Source organism: Rhodamnia argentea, chromosome 1, assembly GCF_020921035.1.
Source record: "Rhodamnia argentea isolate NSW1041297 chromosome 1, ASM2092103v1, whole genome shotgun sequence".
NCBI classification, from domain to species: Eukaryota; Viridiplantae; Streptophyta; class Magnoliopsida; order Myrtales; family Myrtaceae; genus Rhodamnia; species Rhodamnia argentea.
This window is the reverse complement of record NC_063150.1, coordinates 8648030-8667821: the sequence shown is the minus strand read 5'-3', so window position 1 is coordinate 8667821 and position 19792 is coordinate 8648030. Positions and strand designations below refer to the sequence as shown.

Below are 19792 nucleotides of genomic sequence, written 5' to 3'. Positions count from 1 at the left end.
CAACTATATTTTTTCTTGGCCTTGCACCGCTTCAAAAGATAAATTCAAAGTTACCATTTTCGGAAAGGCAAAAAGAAAAAAGGAAAGAAAGGATACAGTTTGGAGCTGACCTGTTGTTCTGTCTTTCCTCAGCTGCTTTGTGTGCAATATCCATTCATGTAAAATATGTCACCAACACGCTTTAAATTCCGTGGTGATGCAGCTCTTCGGCGTATTTAATTCAATTCTACGGAGCTTGGGATGGAGATCTGGGCGTTGCTGTCAATGGGGGTCAAACAGTTTTCGGGTCTGCATAGGAAACTTCTTTGATGGTTGAGCCAAAGCTTTGTCCCATCTGTTTTTCACGCAGTCTGCGACTACGACGCCGCCCCAAAAGCTGTACGGAGAAAATTCCTTTCTTCCTGTCCGTTCTGTACGACGGTATTCATGAATTTCTGCTGACCCACCTTCCAAAATTTCATTCCACCCAATACGGTCTTCCCTAGTTTTACTCTTGCGTTCATTCTCATCGAAAACGAACCTCGAAGTCCGTTTCTTTCGAGTCCAATCCATGTGCTTTGTTCCAAAGTTCCAGACTTAACGCTCTCTCCACCTTCAAACTACTCCTCCTTGATCTGGGTCCCTGTAGAAGCTCTTCCATGGCGTGCCCATCGAACTCGATTCGCTACAACACCACTCTCTGCGCATGCCCGCCTGGGGGCCTCTTCAATGTCACCACCAACGCCTGCGCTCTGTTCACGGCCAACACCACCATCTCCGTCGACAGCGGCGTGGATTATTACGCCATAAGCTTCCCCGAGACCATATTCTCGTTCGATTCGATCAAGAAGTTCACGCAGTCTCAGGCCGTGTTCTTGGAGGCCACGGCTGTCCTGCTGCTATCTTGGCTCGCGTTTTGTGTTTTCATGAGGCTCATGAAGGTCGGAGATGGCAGGAATGCGTGGTTCCAGATTCGGTGGTGGATTAGTCGTTTGGATGTTTGCTTCTCCACCAGGCATTGGCTGGTAATGCATCTTCTTTCTTTTTCTCACAAAAAATTCTCTGTAGCTTGAGCTTTTCTTTTCTCTTCTTTCCTTTTCAAAGAATAAGTAGCTATATCCAGTTAACAATCGCGGTGTGGCTATTTTGTCTACTCAAATTTCAATTAAATAGCAACTGGGAGCTGAATCAAGATGTAAATTGCGCAATACCCCTGGTTTGGCTTCGCTCGTTTTGTTGCCGATTGTTGGAAGTGAGTGATTTTAGCTGATTTTGGACCTTTGAACCCCTCGTAGGGGTTAGCTTGGTTAGAATCATCTGTTTAAATTTGTTGCCTGGTAGTGGTTGTTCTTAAGTTTTCTTCTAGAGATGCTCTAGGTAATATGCTGCAGAGTCAACTTTTGTTGGAAAAGATGAAGAGGTTCTACTCTGGGTGTTGTTACTTATAGCTTCTCCCCTTCCTCGAGAGTTGCACCTATTGTTGTGGTATTAAATACCAATTGACCACTGCATTCATCTGCTTCCTCTGTTGCCATCCGAGAGGAAAAGGGATGTGACCCGGTAAGTGATATCCACATATCTCATCCACTTCATCGGCCAACCTGCTCATGAGCTCTCCTCCTCACTCTTGAAGATTAAGACCGTTAATGGGACGAAGGTTTAGACCTACCTCTTGTAGAATCACGTCCACAATTTGTTGATCAGACTATTCTTTCCACTCCTTTAGCAGATGGTTTTAACTCACCCAAGTAGCACAGGGGCAAGTGCTAGCAAGTTCATATATTTTTCAAAAAATATGTTCTTACTATTTTGACGCCTTGGGCAATGCCTGGATGAGCTTGATATTCATGTTGGATCGCAGTGGAGGACTTGCATATCCTGCCATGCATTTGTCAGCACCAATATACCGTAGTTTCTCATGGGTTCTTCTAATTCTTAGTCAACCGGCTGCAGTCAAATTATCTTTAGGCATCCTTACGACAACTTTGAAGATGGTTCTCTTAATAATTTTCAAGTGAAATGCAAGCTTCATGAAATTTTCACTTTCCTTCTGGAGGTGCTACGTTACCTGCTAACATGCTGCCTCTTTAACTTGTCCAGTGTAGGAGACCTTTCTTTCTTGTGGTTTTGAATCATAGGCACTAAGCGTAGGTCATGTTGCTCACCTTCTTATGGTTTATCGAATGAAATTTTCAGAGTCTCCCAGTGTGCTGTGGCAAACGTCATAATTAATCAGAAAATATCTGTTCTTCAGTTTTGCATGAAACTTTGCAAATCCAATGGATGTAGCAATGCTTTCCATTTGCAATTTTCTGTTTGAGCATCTGCTGTCACAGATCCATAATGATCAGTGCTTCATTCTGCTTTAATTTTATGTAGGAGGATCAAAAAGTTGTTAAGAAACGGAAAACAGAGCTTGGTGGCACACTTTCCGTCGCAAGTTGGATACTCTTTGCTGGGTTGTTTGCTGCGTAAGTATGTGATAGTATGTCCTTTCTTTAACCTTGCTGACCATTTTTAAGCTAAATAGCACTTTAAAAGATGCTGGTTTCTCCTAGGTGTTTTGGTCAAATTTGGAAGATATTGTTGATTGGGTTCTCAGTTTTTTCTCAGGTTGCTCTACCAAATTATCTGGAAGAGAACCATCGAGATTCATAATGTAAGGGCAACAAATGGACCTGATCTTGCTTCCTTTAACAATGACATGGAGTTTAATATTACTACCGTTTCTAGTATGAGCTGTTCGAACTTGCGGAGTCCAGGCACCTTAGTTATGGGGAGTCCTGGCTTGGTAGACTATAGGGTTGCTCCTCTGTCAAGCTTTGCAAATTTCTCTTGTCATAATACCAGTGAAGGGCCAACCGTAACACTCAGGTGCAGCAATTGTGAGCTGTCTCAAGACAGTTATTACTTTTCATGGCAGTTTGTTGATCTACCTAATAATCCTGCAACTGCAGTTGGTTTCCGATTCAATCTTACCTCGAAGGCCCATGGCAGAAAAAAACATGTGAGCTTTGTTAGTGGTACCCTGAGGAATGGAAGCATGGTTGATGATAGGCCAGTTACCTTCAGAGGCAATGATACAAATTTGCTGAGATTTAATTTGTTCCCAAGGATATACCATAATTTACACGATCTCCAGCTCATCCAACCACTATTCCATGAATTTCTTCCTGGATCAGTTTTTCAGGATGCTTCTCAGCTCCAAGCCTCCCTGGAAAGTTCTAATGGGATCATCAACACCACATTATATGTCAACTTTCTGTCTGCGTATATCGTCGAGATTGACAATCAGAGTATTATGGGCCCTGGTAAGTAACTTGATTGCAGTGTAGACATGGAAACTTTACATTGCTAAAAGCCAATCCAAGGTTCTTGGTGCACGGTTAGATGAGGTGTGTATTTTGATTTATTGATGCCCATATGTCGTTATTTGGATGCCAGCCTAAGGTGATTTGTTAGAGCTAGAGATACTATACGTAGAAGATTATGCTCGCTTTTATGATTGTGATTACTGAGCCCATTTGTGCTTCAATCGATCTGGAGCTCAGGATTTGGCCTTGTTGCGCGTAGACAGCATAAACTATGGCATCTACGAGAAAGATAGGTTAGTACAGCAGATGACGTGTTATTAGGTTTCTGGTTGCTTGCCTACCTCTAGATAGGAACTTGTGGCCAAGTGAATTGTGCTTGTTCTTTATCTTTGAGTCACCGTTATCCCATGCTGTATTCTAGTTTATAATTCACAGCCATGTCATGAATCAAAAATCGCCTTCAAATAGCTTTAAAATGATTAAGTCCTCTTGGTCATGATAAGGCCAATGCCGGATTCATCATTTGATGTGGTTTGGTTTACGTCACTTGTTAGACTACCTTGACCCTGTCTTAGGCTTACCTCCTTGTGCTGCTTAAGATGGTCATGAATAAGTGACTTGAAACACCATTGCTCTAGCGAGCAGATAGCTTGTGCCCTTTTTTTGTTTTTTTTTTTGTTTTGTGTTTTTTGTATAAGCTGTATTTATTTGTGATCAGCAGAGACTAGCATAACCTGAGTCCCTAATGCTCTATAAAATTATTTGTCCATCCATTTAAAAATCAGCTCCCTATTACGGGTTTAAAAATATCTGTGCCCTATTTGTCTCTTATAATGACACTTCCTTAATTTTGTTTTCCTGAATATGACGTTTTATCATCTTTTGTGCAGTAAGCTTCCTTGCGGACCTAGGTGGCCTTTATTGCATCAGCATTGGCATATTCTACTTCTTCTTGGTGCAGGTGTTGTTCATGTCCTTTTTTCATGCATTCGTTCCTGAAAGTTTGGGGTTGTGACGAATCATCGATTGTAAAAAGCAAAATAAGGTCTTGAACAAGGTCCTCATATTTAAATCAGATTCGAAGCTTCTTCTTAGTTAACCTTATTCATCTATCGTTTAATGGTGGTTGTTTGTGCAGTTGTCCTTTACCCTAAGGATTGCTTCAGCATTCATCAATTTTTCCCTTTTCTAAATTGTCGATCAGTTGCTAACATAGCCCATTCCCCCCCCTCCTTTTTTTCTGCAGTGTGAATTCCGAGTTAAGAGACTGCGCCATGAAGATGTTGTTCTGCGGCAAATTAGACATCGGCTGAAAGCTCAAGACCGCTGGGATAAAGTAATTACTTTTATAGTTATGAAACAACTTCTCGTATACAGAGAGTGAATCAAATTTCCCATCGGTTTCATGCTTTTAAATAGAATTAGCACATTTTCATGCTTCTTCTTGAACAGTTGCGGAAATATGTGATGTACACCTGGGGTTGCAAAGCACTGGAAGAGAATTATACAAACAGCAGTACTGAACCACATTTAAGCAATTGTATGATGCATTCAGTTCGAAGGAGTGGTTCCTTTCATACCAGCATATCATCAAGGAAGCAACCTCATAGAAAGGAGACTATTAATCTTAGCAAGAAACTTAGCTTACCCGGCAAAAAGGTACACTAATCAATTGATGGATGCAGTTGAACTCTTTAAAACTAAATGTTGCTTGTATCCTTTTTGTATGCAGAATGCTGCCCCAGAGTTTACCCAGTTGCAGGAGGTAAGCACTCATTTAGCGGGAGCTGGAAACCAGGATAGAATGTCGGAATCAAGATGCGACACTGTAAGTATTTTGTTTCCTGGAAGAGCAAGAATTTGTTAATATGAAGCCAATAACACCACACCCTCTCGGGCCTAGTTTTCTTGAATGATTCTTTTACAACCACACAAAGCAGGGTGCACAATATACCTTTTTATGGTTGTTGTTTCTATCATTTAGCCCTACTGAATGCTAGTGCTTCAGTCCAAGATTTTTGGTTTTGTATAGGTTAATGGGGCAGGATATTTTTTGGAATCAGACTTAAGACCTGCAGGATCTTAGTAAGGATGGACCAATCACTAGGCAAATCATGTCTCGCTCATGTTAAATTATTAGGAAGTCTTTAGTAATCTGAAAAGGGGGCTTATGGTGACATTTAGATGGAGTTCATACTATGTCTCTTCAGCTCTAGTATTTAGTAATTGGCTCAAAAGTGCACCGTGACAAGTGTTGATAGTGTTTCCACTTACATACAGAAGATTACCCCGAAACCCAGGCTTTCATCATATGGGGCCTAGGTTGCTGTGGGTATTAGCAATCTATGTATTAGTGGTTTGAATTATGTGGAGTGCCATCGGGCAGCTTGCCAGATGAAGTTCCAAGAACGTTCGAAAGAATAACTCAGAATGTTCAATCAAGGTGATTTTGACAACGAATTTTGAAGATGTATTTATGTCTCCAATACAGCAGAAGGGTATTTTTATGTGGGCACTTGTGGATAATGTATGAAAAACACCGGAACAAACTTATGGATTGTGAGAGTTTTGGCAAGTCGATATCTTTATATGCAATGTCGTCCTCAGCAAGGTCATAAAAATTACTGGAAATGCTCCCAGAAAGAGTGTCAATTCTAAACTTGTGCTGATTAATGAATGAGATGGTTCTTGATTTTTGAGTGTCGAAACTTGATGTGGCTAAACATTCTTCTGCAAATGATTAAACGCAACGGACTTATGCAGTTGCATTTTCTTACGCTTTCATTGAGTTGGCATTTTTATTGGTTACCAGCCACGGAAGCACGAGCTCTGTTCCGCAGCTGATAAGAAGCAGCAATCTGTTGAGTTACAGGAGAAAAGTACCTCTTCAGCATCGGTTCTTTCTCTTACTGATGATCGACTCATTCCACCTTTGCCAGCACTAGGTAACAACTACAAGGTCCTTCTGTTCTTTTGCTATTTGATTTTGTTTCTCAACTGTTTGGTCTCATCAGATATCCATTTGATCGGTTGTGCTTTATTACTTTCTATCGTATGAAGATGTAGAATTATTTCTCAAATGTATGGACCATAAGTTCTGCCTTCTTGATTTATGTTCATGTGACGGCTCAACTCAGTGATTACTTCCCTCGTAATGCTTCTTTCAAGTTTCCTTCTACTTATTCTGTCTTTTCTTTTCAGAACTTAAGGCTGGTTCTGACATGGATATGACTGATGTCCAGAAAAGTATTATGCTTTTGTACGAGTACAATGCCATGTTGAGGGAAAAGTTAGTTGCCACCCATTCTTTGCTCCGTGATCTAGCGACAGAGCCCTCATCTGCAATATCAAGAGACAAAAGATGACAATGTGCTCGTATTATAAATCTGATTCAAGACATCCCCTTTGCTTGTACTCCTGAAAAATGCATAAGGTTGGATAAACGACATGTCACAGGAGGCGATGCTGCATTTCGAGCAAAACGGTCGAGCGAGCTCTATTTTGCATGATTCAAGGCTGTCTCCTCTATTGAGCCAGCTGGCCATTTCCATGAGAATGCTGTGGGTTCTGATCGATTTTGTCGGCCATCGCTGCCTGATCTGCAGTAAAATTGTCTTTTTTTTTTTTTTTAATGCTTGATGCAGCAAGTTGCTCTATTTTGTGGCTTGAGTAGAGTCTGTGAGGGAGAGAGCTTCATCCTGGAATTCAATCTTGCACTCTTATTTGCAAATTCATGAGACCAAGCAGCGTGAATTTCATATACTCTTTTTGAGGTTATCAGATATCAAATGTACAAATACGTAGAAAGCCAATAGAGGAGAATCGTCTTCAGACTTATTGATATGTACTACTTTGCTGTTTTCTGCTAATTCGCATGACTCTAGCTCTAGTCTGCCATTTACGTTTTCCCTTAGATATAGGTTTTGGCCATGGAACGCCTTGGATTGTCACATGAGAAGCTTTGACAATAACAGTCAGAAGGCGTATCTAGAAAAAATCTGTACTTATATTATAAATGGAGAGATGGATTTCATGGTTTTCAGACATAGGAGAAACTTTCTAATACATTCTAGTACCTTCAAATCTGGTCGGAGCAGGCCAACATTACTAAACCTTATCGTTTTGCTGAACGAAAAAGGTCGCAAAGAATGCGTTATACCAAAAGTAAACAAGAATCGGTTCTTGATGCAGACTCCACCAAGTATGTTTGGTCAAGATGCCTGGTCTTTTGTAAGCTTAAGCTGGTTCTGACTACTAGAATGCTTACTTGCTGAAAAATCAATCCCGAGTTCAAAGAGATCATTGCGCAACAGATCTGCACTCCTAAACTGTATACCAACAATGCCAACTTCCAATGCGGCCTCCACATTCCTTAGCCTGTGCAATCCATAGCAACAACAAGGGCAATAAGTAGGTATTGCACCGATAAGCCCTCTCTCTCTCTCATGCATCCATGTAAACTTTCATGCATGCGCTCCCCAAGCACACACTGAACATATATGAACAGAATAGAACAATTGCGCTGATTAGAAATCAATGTAAAGGAAGTCAGAACACTAGAAAGAAAATGACTAATCCCAATTTTAGGATTGCCAATCAGAGAGAATGACTTGCTATTGTTATGATAGAGAATGAATTGCGCAGATTAAAAACCAATAAGTCATTCTCTCAGCAAGTTTATAGCAAGTTATTCTTTGTTTTTATTATCTCTTTATTGCCCCACATCGACTAGGTGCTACAATGAGATGAAATGACCTTTTATAAAATGGCAGGCGTAACTTACTTATTTTAGTCTTCGACCAGTTGCATTGAACCACCTGGGGACCGGACTGTCCGGACGGTCCCCAGTTCCAAGCACCTTTGGTCCGGTCCCCGATCCCTGAAATTGGGAACTGGGACCACCGGTCTGCTCCCGGTTCCTAAGAGAACCAGACCACCCTAAACCATGCTCATCTCACCCCCCAGTTTTCAGTACTAACCAGGACTCATACAAGATATGGACAGATAATAATAAGGGCAAGGAAAGCCAATAACCTGTCATCAATGAAGACACAGCTAGGTGGATCCACTTTCAGGTGTTGCAGAGCATCCAAATAGAAATCCCGATTAGGCTTCCTTTTTCCTGAAAGAGAAAAGAATGATCTAACAAGTTTAATATGCACTCCCTTGAAAAATAATGACTCGAATTTGCCATAATCAACATCTCCTTAGTGAAAAGTCCAGGGGGTACCATTTATGCATGAACAAAATGTCCAGGATAAGTATCTCGATATTGTCAACTTTTCCTCAATCATTTCATACCTGCAAAAATAATTGACATAGAAGTGAACCCCGTTATGAAGTAACAAATGCGTAACACGTGTACGTACGTTATCTTACCAGATAGGGTAGTTGGTGAAAGCATGCATCTCATAACCGTTTTCTTTTAATTCATGAAGAAGTTCCTCAATTCCTTCAAGATAGGAATATCCCCTTCTCATGCATGTTTTAAGGCCTTCAAAAGAGCGAGTGGGATCAGCATATTCTCAATGATTGCCAAGAAATCATTCATTTCTAAATTAAAGAAAAGAAACTGAACAGAAACTGGTTCTACTTATTTGCAGTGATCTAATCCAAATCTTAACACAAGAGTAGCAGATGGAATGTGCATCTACAACGAAATTTCTGCTGATATGAGGTTATCACAAATGACAATAAACAGCATGAAATTGCAGCAAAGACAATTGCCACATTCCGCTCTGTTGAATTGCTTGATGACTTTGCTTTTCTTTGCGACAAGATTTTTAAGAGCACAAAAGCATAGTATGCAAGTGTTTTATAATCTAACATGACGAGGAAACAGGAACTAAAGATCCATGCTTCTTGTTTGTATCAGCTGCGAATCCAAATTTAAGACTGAAAACACAGAGCAACTGGTTTATGAGAAAACCAAAAAAACAGTGTTGGAGGTGGATTTTTTTTTTTTTTCCCTACTCCACTGTAAAATTTTTCGCAGGCATCATTGTCATGATCTTGCATAATACCTATTGCCACAAAAATGATGTAATGACTCGTGATGTAGTCACCAACCTTCCAAATCCAAAGGCCTTCCATCTTTGAAGAATTTTCTCGCCAGTTCCATCTGCAAGGATAGTAGCGAACTTAAGGGAGATTACGAAGAAGTGAAAAGAGAAATCGTGAAACAGGGAATGGAAGCAACATAGAGCCTTTGGATAGAGCCCCTTGGAACAAATAACCGTCACTCCAAAGAACCTCATAAAGCCAGAAGTAACTGTGGGAAGCTTCTGCAAAGCTCAAAAAGCATTATCCTAATTGATCTCCATTCTTAACACTCCAAAGAACCTCAATGACAAGCCAAACTTGCAGCCAAAAAAAACTAATACAACAGCTGAAACCCAACCACTTGAAATGAAAGGGAAACATAGAACTTCAAATACCTCGTCAATTACTCCCTCTTCGAACTCAATCCATGAAGTTGGGTGCTTGCATTCTATCAATTCCTTCAAAGGCATTCTAATCAGAAAAGGCCCAGTATGATTATCTAAAACAAAAAATCAACATAAAACACAGAATTGAAGTCGCACGCACAGCAAGACCATCAAGTCTCCAGTTGCCACTAAGAAAGATCACATTTTTCTATATCAACATAGGTTCATCACCGGGCTGACATGATTGAATGGCAAAAAGAAAAGCACCCGAAGAAGGCAGGGACATCCTGGTAAAAAGGGTCGCGCACGATCGTGTCCATGATGTCGAAGAGCAAGATGGGTCGCCTTCGGTCGGCGTGGGACGGGCTCGGTGGAGCAAAAGAAGTCGACTTGCAGTTGTTGCTGAAGGTGGAAGCCATTCTTGGGGACCTTGGAGCGAGAGCGAGAGGGAAAGGGACGGAAGACGGTCTCAACGAAATAGCCATTTGCCCAAGACAAACCATTCGGCTACGTCTTTCTCTTATACGTAATCCTGTTCCATCGGCAATCAGAATCGTTTTGGGAGGGCTGTGGATTGGGAAGGTGATCAGGTACTTCGGCCATGGCTTGTGTCGTCCGGTCACCCCAGCATCACCAGAAAGGCAGCAAGAGCTAATCGGGTCGGACGGGCCTTTTTCCGGAGCAAAAGCCCAAAAATCCAAGCCGCTCGAGAGATTGTAAGGTTGAAGGTGAACCGAACCATGAAACGGGTCCAGTCCAAATCTGCTCTGTACATAATAATAATAATAATAATAATAATAATAATAATAATAGTATTTGATAAGGGTTAACACCATAAAAAAAAATCGAATTGGTACATTCGTATTATATTTACCTCAAACTAATTTTTGCATTCACAAAAAAAAAAAAATCACAAACCGGTATATTTGTACAACGTTTATCTCAAATTAACTTTTATGTCATAGAAAATCCCAAACTGATATGCCATATTTACCATAAATTGATATATTCATGTCACATTTACCTTAAATTTGATAAATTTGATATGTTTTTTAGAGTAAATGTGGTACGGATGTACAAATTTGAAATTTTCTATCATATAGAAATTAGTTTGAGATAAATGCGATGTAGATGTTTTGTTAGTTATTAATAATGTAATTATTATAATATTCTAGCCAATAAGTGCAACAACTATATTTAAGTACTGAGCAGTAATTATTACTGTAAATTAAATAGAATTAATGTCATTAAAAAAATCGTAAACCAAACTAATTTTTGCGTCACAAAAAATTTCAACTTAGTACAATCATATCATATTTAACCTAAATTAGTTTTCGTGTCCTAAATATCCCAAAGCGGTATACCCGTGCCGCATTTACCTCAAAGTATTTGGGACTTTTTGTATTATGAACACAAATTTGAAGTAAATGTGTGACGGATGTACTAACTTGAAATTTTTTTTGTGACACCAACAATAGCTTAAAGTTAATGTGTCGTGATTATACCATTTAAGCACTTTTTTAACAAAATTATTAGCTTGGAATAAATGTGATACGAGTTTATCAATTTGAAATCTTTTGTAATATTAACTGGATTAAATACTATTTGACTTTGCATCATGTCACAAAGGTAATTGCATCAACAAATTGCATATCAATTGTTTTTGGCAAAATGACATCTCAAATGCCAATATATATGTACGGCACTCACTTTGACGCTAACATTTTTTTTTATCACTTAAATGTCAATTTTTTTTTAAGAAAAATGATTATTTAAGTGCCAACTCCGATAGGGTGGTCAAAATTTCTCATCGTAGGCACTAAAGTGATACTTTTTTCCTCGATTTTGATACTTAAATGATCCCAAAAAAATATTGGTACTAGAGTGAGCATCGTACACAAATATTAGCACTCGAGGTGTCCTTGTGCCAATTGTTTTTTGTAACAAGAAATATTTGGAATTGATTGTTTCGTATTACTCTTTATGACAAAGTATCTAACGAGAAATTTGATCATTAAATATCCCAAAAGCAAAGCCCACTTTATTTACGAGAAAACGAAAATAAGAGTAGGAAACAAATATTTATGGACCAGAATTTCGTGTTTCCGCGTATCCTCGCTATCACTTCAACTCCGAGTTTCCTATTTTTACCGTTGTCCAGACCAAGAAACTCATTTGACTTTTGTAAATGCAAGATCTTCCAACACACAGATTATTGATTCTGTCTTATGGTAATCACCCTTCTTCCTGGTAATTTCCAGTTTGGAATCCAGAAAAGAATGCCTTAATCGGGAAATAAACGAGCTTGATCCTTCCTGCGCTGAAGGCTTGCCTGATATTGTAATATTTGAGTTTTTTGACTAGGTCAAAACAAGTGGTAGGACCCATTGGTAAAATAAAAAATAAAAAAATAAGAGAGCAGATGGTTTCTCCAAAAAGAGGCATCGGGAGTCTTCCATCTATAAAGAGAAGAAAGAAAGAAAACAGAAAGGGGAAAAGGGAGAGAAAGAAGAGAAGAAAAAAGGAGAAAGGAGAAAAGGGAAAAAGAGAAATAGAAACCAGTCACGTGCGCGCACCACCCTCCACGAGCGCTTCGCTGAAGTCATTTCCCTACGTGTCGCAGCACGTGGTAAGCGCTCGCGCTCTCTTCCCTCTCTATTGAAGTGATTTTTTGAATTTAGGGCAAAATTCGGATCTTGGGGCAAACTGAGTTGCTGTGTCCTATCTCGTGGGCAATTGGCCACATTTTTGCTTGGGAATGAAACTTTAGGATGTTATGGACCCGTAGGATTCGACGGATCTTAATTTGACACTACGGTTTACCCGGAACAAGATTTTCAATTCTGGTGCGCTACAGTACGCGCGAACAGTAAACTTCGAGGCCTGATTTTATTAGTTTCCAGTTATCGGCTGAGGTTGGCTATGTTGAGACTTTTGTAATACGTTGAACAAGCTTCGCGTGGACAGTAAGATGGCTTGAAACGGAGTTCGGTGGAGGAAGTTATGGCCTTAACGGTTTTGGCGCGCAAGCTGCCTTAGCTGACAGCATTGATTTTTCTGTTAGGGATAAGTTTCTGTTGGCCCGTAGTAGTTGTTTTGTCACTAAATAAGTGTAGTTTAGCTAAGTCATACGTTAGGATGACTTGTTACTCGATTTGATCCGTTTTTCTATATATTGAATAGGATTTGGATGAGTCGGTTCGAGTGACTTCGATAGGTTGGATTGCGACTTTTTAAGGTGAGATGTACTTTATCTTCTAAGAATTTATAAAACTCATGCTTTAAAGATGAGCACGAGTGCGGTGGTTTGATTTTCTCGACAAGGTGAAGTAATGTGATGTTTCGAGCATTATTTTTGCATAAACTGGATCGAGCTATTACTACCCCTTTTATTATTTGCTATGGTTGTTGACGATTGTTTTACTGAAATGCTGTTTGAGAAACATATTTCTGAGCAAGGCTATGTATTTGGTTTGTTAAGCTGGATTATTGTGATTTTCTGGATGTTGGTACTGTGATTAATGCTCATATCCCTATGATTAGAACCCACCGAGGTGGGGGTAGTATGCATACTGTCGGGACGTCATTGAGCCGAACCACCGGCTAAAATGAGTGATAGACCTAACCAAGAGGGGTAAACTTGGTCGCCTTGCCACGGCGTTAAACGTGGCCATAGTTGATGATGAGTATGAGATTATTCGATGGATGGACCATCGAAAGTTAGTTTAATGAGATTAATCAATGGTTTAAGCCATTGATAGTTGTTATTACTACGAGTTGCTTTTGTTTTATTTTAACGATTGCATAGTGATTTCTCGATCCGCTTAGAAGATATTGTATTTCTCACTGAGCCGTGGTTGCTCACTCCGTTATCTCTTTTGTCTTTCGGGTTTATCGGCGAGTCGCAAATAGGGTCGAGCGTACGTTAGCTACAAGACTACTTTGTGGATAGTGGGGATATATTTTTGGGATAAGTTGTATATAGTTGGTGAGTTCGAGCTAGATGGAAAGCTATATGTGTTTGTCTTTCCGGTTTGGGAGATGAGCTCTGAATTTTTGTGAACTTGTGACATGTTTATCATTTTATATGTGGAGGTATATAATTTGGATATCAGGTTTTTGTTCTTACTTTGAGGCTGCGTCCTTTGAGTAAAGGAGGACGGCCGTGTCATGCCCTTTTTCTTGGAGAATCGGGGTGTGACAGATATAAATGTCGTTAGTTAGTGTCAAGCTCTGTCTCTCCCCTGTTCCTGACTTCCTTTCATCACCCGAAGTAGTAGAGTCGAGACAGAGAGTGACAGTCCCAGGAAAAAACAGAGCAGTCTGAAGAAAAACAGAGCGATGGAAGGGGTGACCCACAACGAGAATGGTAATGTTTCGAGCGAGGATGATAATCAATTCCCGAAGGGTTTAAGGGTTCTTGTGGTTGACGATGATGTCACTTGTCTCCACCTTCTGGAGAAGATGCTTCGTGATTGTTCGTACCAAGGTAACTTCACTGCACTGCTTTGGGTTCCTCTCTTCTTACTTCAACTTCGCCTCTGCAACAACTTGTGTTGTTATGTTGTTTTCTGAGTCGATCCGCTGTTGCAAAACTTATAATTAATCATGGCGACTGAACTGCAGAAGAGAGAACTCGCTTTTGTACTCGAAGTAGTCGAAAAAGTTAGTTTCATGCTTCCTTGATCTGGGGTTAATGTTCAAGTCGCCAAGTTTGATTCTGGGGTGCCCCTTGTGAACATAGTTCGTCAAGGATCTGCATATGTGATACGTATGATGTATTTTTGCAGTGACCAAGTGCCAGCGAGGAGAGGAGGTGCTGGCGTTGATTTGAGAGAATAGGGGCGGGTTCGATATCGTCTTGACAGATGTTCACGTGCCTGGTATGGATGGACTTTCAGCTTCTCGCCGAGATGGCTAACATGGACATAACCTTGCCTGTAGTCCGTAAGTTTTTATCTGTCAATTAATACAAGCCGGAATCATATATTTTGTGGAATGCAATGTGACTGACACATCCACGTTTTTGTTTGAATTTGCCAGTGTTCTCAAGCGACCACGAAAAGGACACTGTGGTGAAAGGAGTGAAAGGCGGGGCATGCGACTTTCTAGTGAAGCCGATTCGAATTGACACTCTCAAGATTCTATGGCAACATGTTTTTCGGAGCAACCCATCGTCAAGGAACAATTCTACTAAAGAATTGGAGATGCCGCACCTTCGGACCACATCGTCATCTAACAATACCCACTCTCAGGCAGAGAATGAGGAAGAGAATTCTAAAAGCTTGAAAAGGAGCAGGGAAGATGAAGTTGATCAAGGCCAGACTAAAAGCGGGGCGAAGAAACCCGCATTGTTTGGACACCTGAGCTCAACCAGATGTTTATCATGGCCGTCAATAGTCTTGGAGACGATAGTACGTGATGTGCTCATGAACCTGTCTCCTTTTCTTAGTGAGATAATGGCTGACCTGACTGTATGTGTTTTCCATATGACCCGCGATGCAGATGCCAAACCCAAGAAGATACAACAAATTATGAGGAAAATGACGAGTCTTCCTCATCTCACTAGGCAACATGTCTCCAGCCACCTTCAGGTAAGAGTTCCCAATTCGGTCTCATTCAGAAAGATCAGGAGCAAATCTGGGAAAAACATATCAGTGCTTTAACAATTTGCATTTATTCCTAGAACTTCCGTGAGAAATGCTTAATGAATCAAGCTTGTTAACTTGCAGAAGTACAGCAGGACCTCCAACAAGATAGGTCCTGGCTTCGCTAATCTCACTCCACCATCATCGCCACTAATTGGGTGCGGTGGTCTCCCAAATTGTGTTGCTTCAGCTCAATATCCATCAGGAGCTATGAGCATCGCACAGTGCACAAGTTGTATGAGCATGCCCAAGCTTGAGTTCCCAGATAATGAGGCGCACCCAAGGTACCAAATGGGTCTCCAACCACAACTGTGTACGCTGTTGCAGCAACCGAACCCATTTCTCAAGAAGTACAGTCGCAAACAGCAAGTGAATGAATCGGCTCAATGCCCGTCTTATCCTGCTGCTTCTGAGCCGGATGTGCCTGTAGCCTTAGGCACCATCGAAGCTAGAGCGAATGAATCCTGCGCAGAATTCTGTTACCTGAACAACCATTATCCCATTGCTGAGAACTGCCAAGTATATATGGTAACGAGGCTATGCTCGATCAGGTTAGTTGATTTGGTGGCCGGAGCTCTTCTCCAGATTTGGTCGGTCAGTTTAACTTCGATAGAGCGATTGGCAATGACGACTCATTCTGATGATAATTGTTTTCTTCTTTAATGCAGAATATCTTTGAGGATCTTGGGTTTGAGGAACACTTAATTTTTCTCGACAGCTACATCCAGAACAACGGTGCCATGTAGGAGAAGACTGAAGAGTAATCTTCCTGCAGCGGCATATTTCTGTTGATAATTGCATAGATATATCTGACTCTGGTTAATTTGTTTTGTATAGAACCGATAGCTAACGGTAAATATTTCATTAAAGTCGTTGCCATTTTCAGTCTCTCTCGACTCTCTCTCGACAATGCACGAACAGGTGTGCAAGCCCAAGCGAGTATGCTTGTGTTTGTCTTGCTCGCAGCCATCTAAATGCCGGCATCAGTGTATCTGTGTGTCTAGGTTGTTGGTGTTCCCTCAAAATACTGGACCTGTTGAATTTTGTAACAAAGCCACCTACCAATTTATGGGATCTCGAATCTCACATCAATTTACGTTTTATCAAACAAAAGAATCTTGTGCTTACTCTTGCATTTAGTAGAAGAATTCCCACCTTAAAATTGAAAATGCTTAAAACTGACAGTGTTAGTGTGGCCTGTTCATTTGTAACTGGAGATGGTTTATTGAACAAGCCAGGACAACATCTATCTGAATTTATTAGCAACCATACTACGTCCAGCCATCAAAAGAATGCTGCATAGGTATTCAAATCGTCAATTAGACAATTTTCGACTGAGAGTGAACTCTAAAAGAGAGGAGAGGATGCAGATAGCGTCCAGCAGGCAAACTAAAAGCTATCAAATCCCTATTCCAGTACAAATTTAGCCGCCTAAGTAAAAGGAGTCAAATGCTTACTCCACATTGACCGAACTCTAAGTTTGGGTATACAAACCACTGGTATTCAATGAGCGAGATACTGTAAGCATATACTCTAGTTGAACAATAATATTTCGAGCAAAGAGTTCTGAGGAGAAAACTCAGGCCGAATTGTCATTAAAGAGAAAGAATATACACGCCGAGGTTCATTCTCTTAGACTAGATTAAAGCTCGGTTTCAAGAATGTATCTTCCAGCGCGAGCCAAACAAAATAGAGATACAATACCGAAGTAGAAAGTGATGGCAGCACTTAGCAAGAACACCGACAGGGAAATAGGCCCTTCAACCATCTCTTCCTGAAATGTCTTACCAGGATCAACTGGCACACTATCCCAGCCACAAACTCCAGTCGACGACTCCACACACAAGTTTGGATTCCCAGCAAATGCTCCTGGAAATCTCCAGTATCCCTGTTTCTTAGATATATATCCAGAAAAGCAGTTGTACGATAAGTCCAACACGGTTAGATCTTCAAGTCCAGAGACATTTTCTGGTATCTGACCCGATAGAGAATTATGCGACAAATCCAAGGCCTAACTGCGCATTTTCTCTAAATCTGGAAGACGACCGGTCAGAATATTGTAGGACATGTTCAAGTACTCCAAGCCTTCCAGCCCAAATAGTCCAGATGGAATTTCCCCATGGAGCATATTACCAGATAGATCAATCCCAACAGCTGCACTAATATCATAGTTGAGCCTCACTTCATTGGTACCAGCAACAACCACATGAGCTTTGATGCCAACGGTTGCCATGGAAACTAATGACATGTTACCTGGCTGTCTAACAAAATCTCTGTTATTGTAATACAAACTTAAGTTGAAGTTACTGTCTGGTATGATGCCTGAGAAATTATTTCCTGAGCAATACATCATCCGCATTGCTTGGAATGTGAATACCCAGCTCGGGAGATTTCCACTAAACTTATTGCGAGCCAAGGACAGATACTTAAGGTTTGACCATTTGGTTATCGCAGCGTTCAATGTCCCGGAGAGGTTGTTGGAGCTTAAATCCACTATCTCCAGAGATTTCCACCCGGCCAAAGTTTGTGGGATTTCCCCAGAGATTTTGTTGTTGCTGATGTCCAGAATCTTTAAACCACTTAAAGCATCAAGCTCTGGTTGGATTACTCCCGTAAGATTGTTGTTATTAAGTATCAGAGCAAGAAGCTGAAAACAACCAACAACATTCAACAGAATGGCACCTGACAACACATTGTTCGAGAGATCGATCACTTGGAGGTAGGTCAAATTTCCAATCCGTGACGGAATCTCACCAGTGAGAAGATTACGTGAAAGAAACAACGCCTGCAAGCTCTTTAACTCTGTAAGCTTTGACGGGGTTTCACCAGATAACTGATTGTGCGACAGGTCAAGGAGTATGAGCCCTTTCTCAGTCGCCTCTGCAATACTACTCGGGAGAGGACCGGCCAAATCATTGAAGCTAAGGTCCACTACAAGAATCTTCTCCGAGAACACAAGTCTAGGAGAGATCTTGTAGCTCAACTGGTTATGTGACAAGTTTAGATGCGTCAAGGCCTCAACTGAAGCGATACATGTGGGAATTCCTCCCACTATATAAATATCTGCTAAATTCAGAACACTGAGAGATCCAGGACAGGCAGAAAAACAGGGCAGAGTACCCGATAAAGAATTCGATCCAAGATCGAGAATCTCCAAAGACTGCTGAAAATCCCTCAGGTTACCACCGAAATCATTGTTCTCGAAGTTCAGGTACCTCAAGGACTACAAGTACAACAAACTCTCGGGAATTTCCCCTTGGAAAGAGTTGAAACTGGCCTTGAGCTTTTTCAACTTGCCGGAGAAATGACCGATCCACGGCAGCATGAGGCCCCCCAATCTTGGTTCCAAGACAAAATGAGCTCCCTCAAATTACCAAGCCTACTGATTGTGTCAGGCAAAGCACCACCAAACCTATTGTGGCTGAGATCAAGGGTCATGAGACCAAAGAGGGAGCCGAAACACACGGTGGAATCGCTCCTATGAAACTATTCTGCGCCAAAACTAAGGACTCGAGCAAAGAGAGATTGCACAAGCTGGGTGAATGTCCCCAGACAAGTTCATACTGGTCAGGTTTACTGAAAGTACCTTGCCACTGTCGCTCGAGCAGGTGATGCCTGTCCAGTTCCTGCAATTGGACCCCAACCAAGTGGACAAGCTCTGGCTCGGGTCTTGCACGCGAGACCTGAACAGCGAAAGCGAGGCCTCGTCTTGCGGGTCAACGTCAAGCGACTCGCAAGGGTTTAAGCTCAGCAGCAGGAGCAGCGTCTCGTACAATCTTGTGGGTCGAGACGAATTTGTCACCATTGCAAAGCACGAGTCTAAGGAGAAGCTTTGAGAAGGAAACAGTGGTGGAGACGTGCCGAGGTAAGGGACGATGTTTTACTCACAAAAATGGAGGCTTGATGGATTGAAGCTGTCTGATGGAAGAACAGAGATTCCCTTTCTGTTTAGTATTTGGTGCTCTGCCTTTGAGCATTAGAAAATCGCCATTGAAAGCACAAAGCTTCTCTCTTTATTCTCTCCTCCACTCCTGTTGCTGTTGCTGTTAGTAAAGCTTGACTGCTGTCTTCTGCAATTCTTTCAGACAGGGACATCAACGCTTAGTTTCTCCATCAGGCGAGTGGTCGCGACGCTCCGGTGACTACGGTCGGAGAGGACCGGGACGGTTTGACCCGGGAAATCAGTCCCCGAACCGGAACCGGTTCAACTTCTTTTTTTGTACCTGCGAGTGCGAGTCTGCGACAGGGGTTCATTTTTATTTATTTTTTATCTTGTTCATAACTCTATATGACAAAATCAGTTTGACTTACTTCTTTTGTCCTTCGAATGTTACTTAAGCTATAGTAGTGGCTCGCAACATCAAATCACAAATGATTTCTAAACATTAGTATCACAAGTTAACTTTTATATTTTATTCGTTAT

At 41.1% G+C, this 19792-nt stretch overlaps 2 protein-coding genes and 1 pseudogene across 6 annotated transcripts; 1 reads left to right on the top strand and 2 right to left on the bottom strand.

Moving 5' to 3' along the window:
• The first annotated feature begins 382 nt into the window (after positions 1 to 382).
• On the top strand, positions 383 to 7105 carry LOC115740128. 4 transcript variants are annotated; one of them, XR_007197642.1, is made up of 9 exons: positions 383 to 1004; positions 2359 to 2450; positions 2593 to 3290; positions 4184 to 4254; positions 4540 to 4629; positions 4746 to 4952; positions 5026 to 5121; positions 5711 to 6238; positions 6495 to 6510. XR_007197642.1 is itself a non-coding variant. In XM_030673522.2 (9 exons), the coding sequence occupies exons 1-9, from the start codon at positions 639 to 641 to the stop codon at positions 6656 to 6658; spliced, it is 1917 nt and encodes a 638-aa protein (XP_030529382.1). In that variant the 5' UTR covers positions 383 to 638; the 3' UTR covers positions 6659 to 7105. The 4 variants fall into 4 exon arrangements, 3 of the variants coding, with proteins under 3 accessions (XP_030529382.1, XP_030529384.1, XP_048131145.1); XM_030673522.2 differs by having other exon boundaries at positions 6106 to 6238; positions 6495 to 7105; XM_030673524.2 differs by having other exon boundaries at positions 791 to 1004; positions 2359 to 2454; positions 6106 to 6238; positions 6495 to 7105.
• Positions 7106 to 7148: 43 nt separating this feature from the next.
• Positions 7149 to 10316, bottom strand: LOC115740131 (flavin mononucleotide hydrolase 1, chloroplatic). 2 transcript variants are annotated; one of them, XM_048275196.1, is made up of 8 exons: positions 9989 to 10316; positions 9728 to 9806; positions 9317 to 9431; positions 8673 to 8787; positions 8524 to 8594; positions 8317 to 8415; positions 7947 to 7973; positions 7699 to 7906 (listed from the first exon to the last, which is right to left on the bottom strand). In XM_048275196.1, the coding sequence occupies exons 1-7, from the start codon at positions 10222 to 10224 to the stop codon at positions 7954 to 7956; spliced, it is 735 nt and encodes a 244-aa protein (XP_048131153.1). In that variant the 5' UTR covers positions 10225 to 10316; the 3' UTR covers positions 7699 to 7906; positions 7947 to 7953. The 2 variants fall into 2 exon arrangements, with proteins under 2 accessions (XP_030529390.1, XP_048131153.1); XM_030673530.2 differs by lacking the exons at positions 7699 to 7906; positions 7947 to 7973 and adding an exon at positions 7149 to 7670 and having other exon boundaries at positions 8328 to 8415; positions 9363 to 9414; positions 9731 to 9806.
• Positions 10317 to 15877: 5561 nt separating this feature from the next.
• LOC115740094 lies at positions 15878 to 19410 on the bottom strand (annotated as a pseudogene).
• Positions 19411 to 19792: the final 382 nt, after the last annotated feature.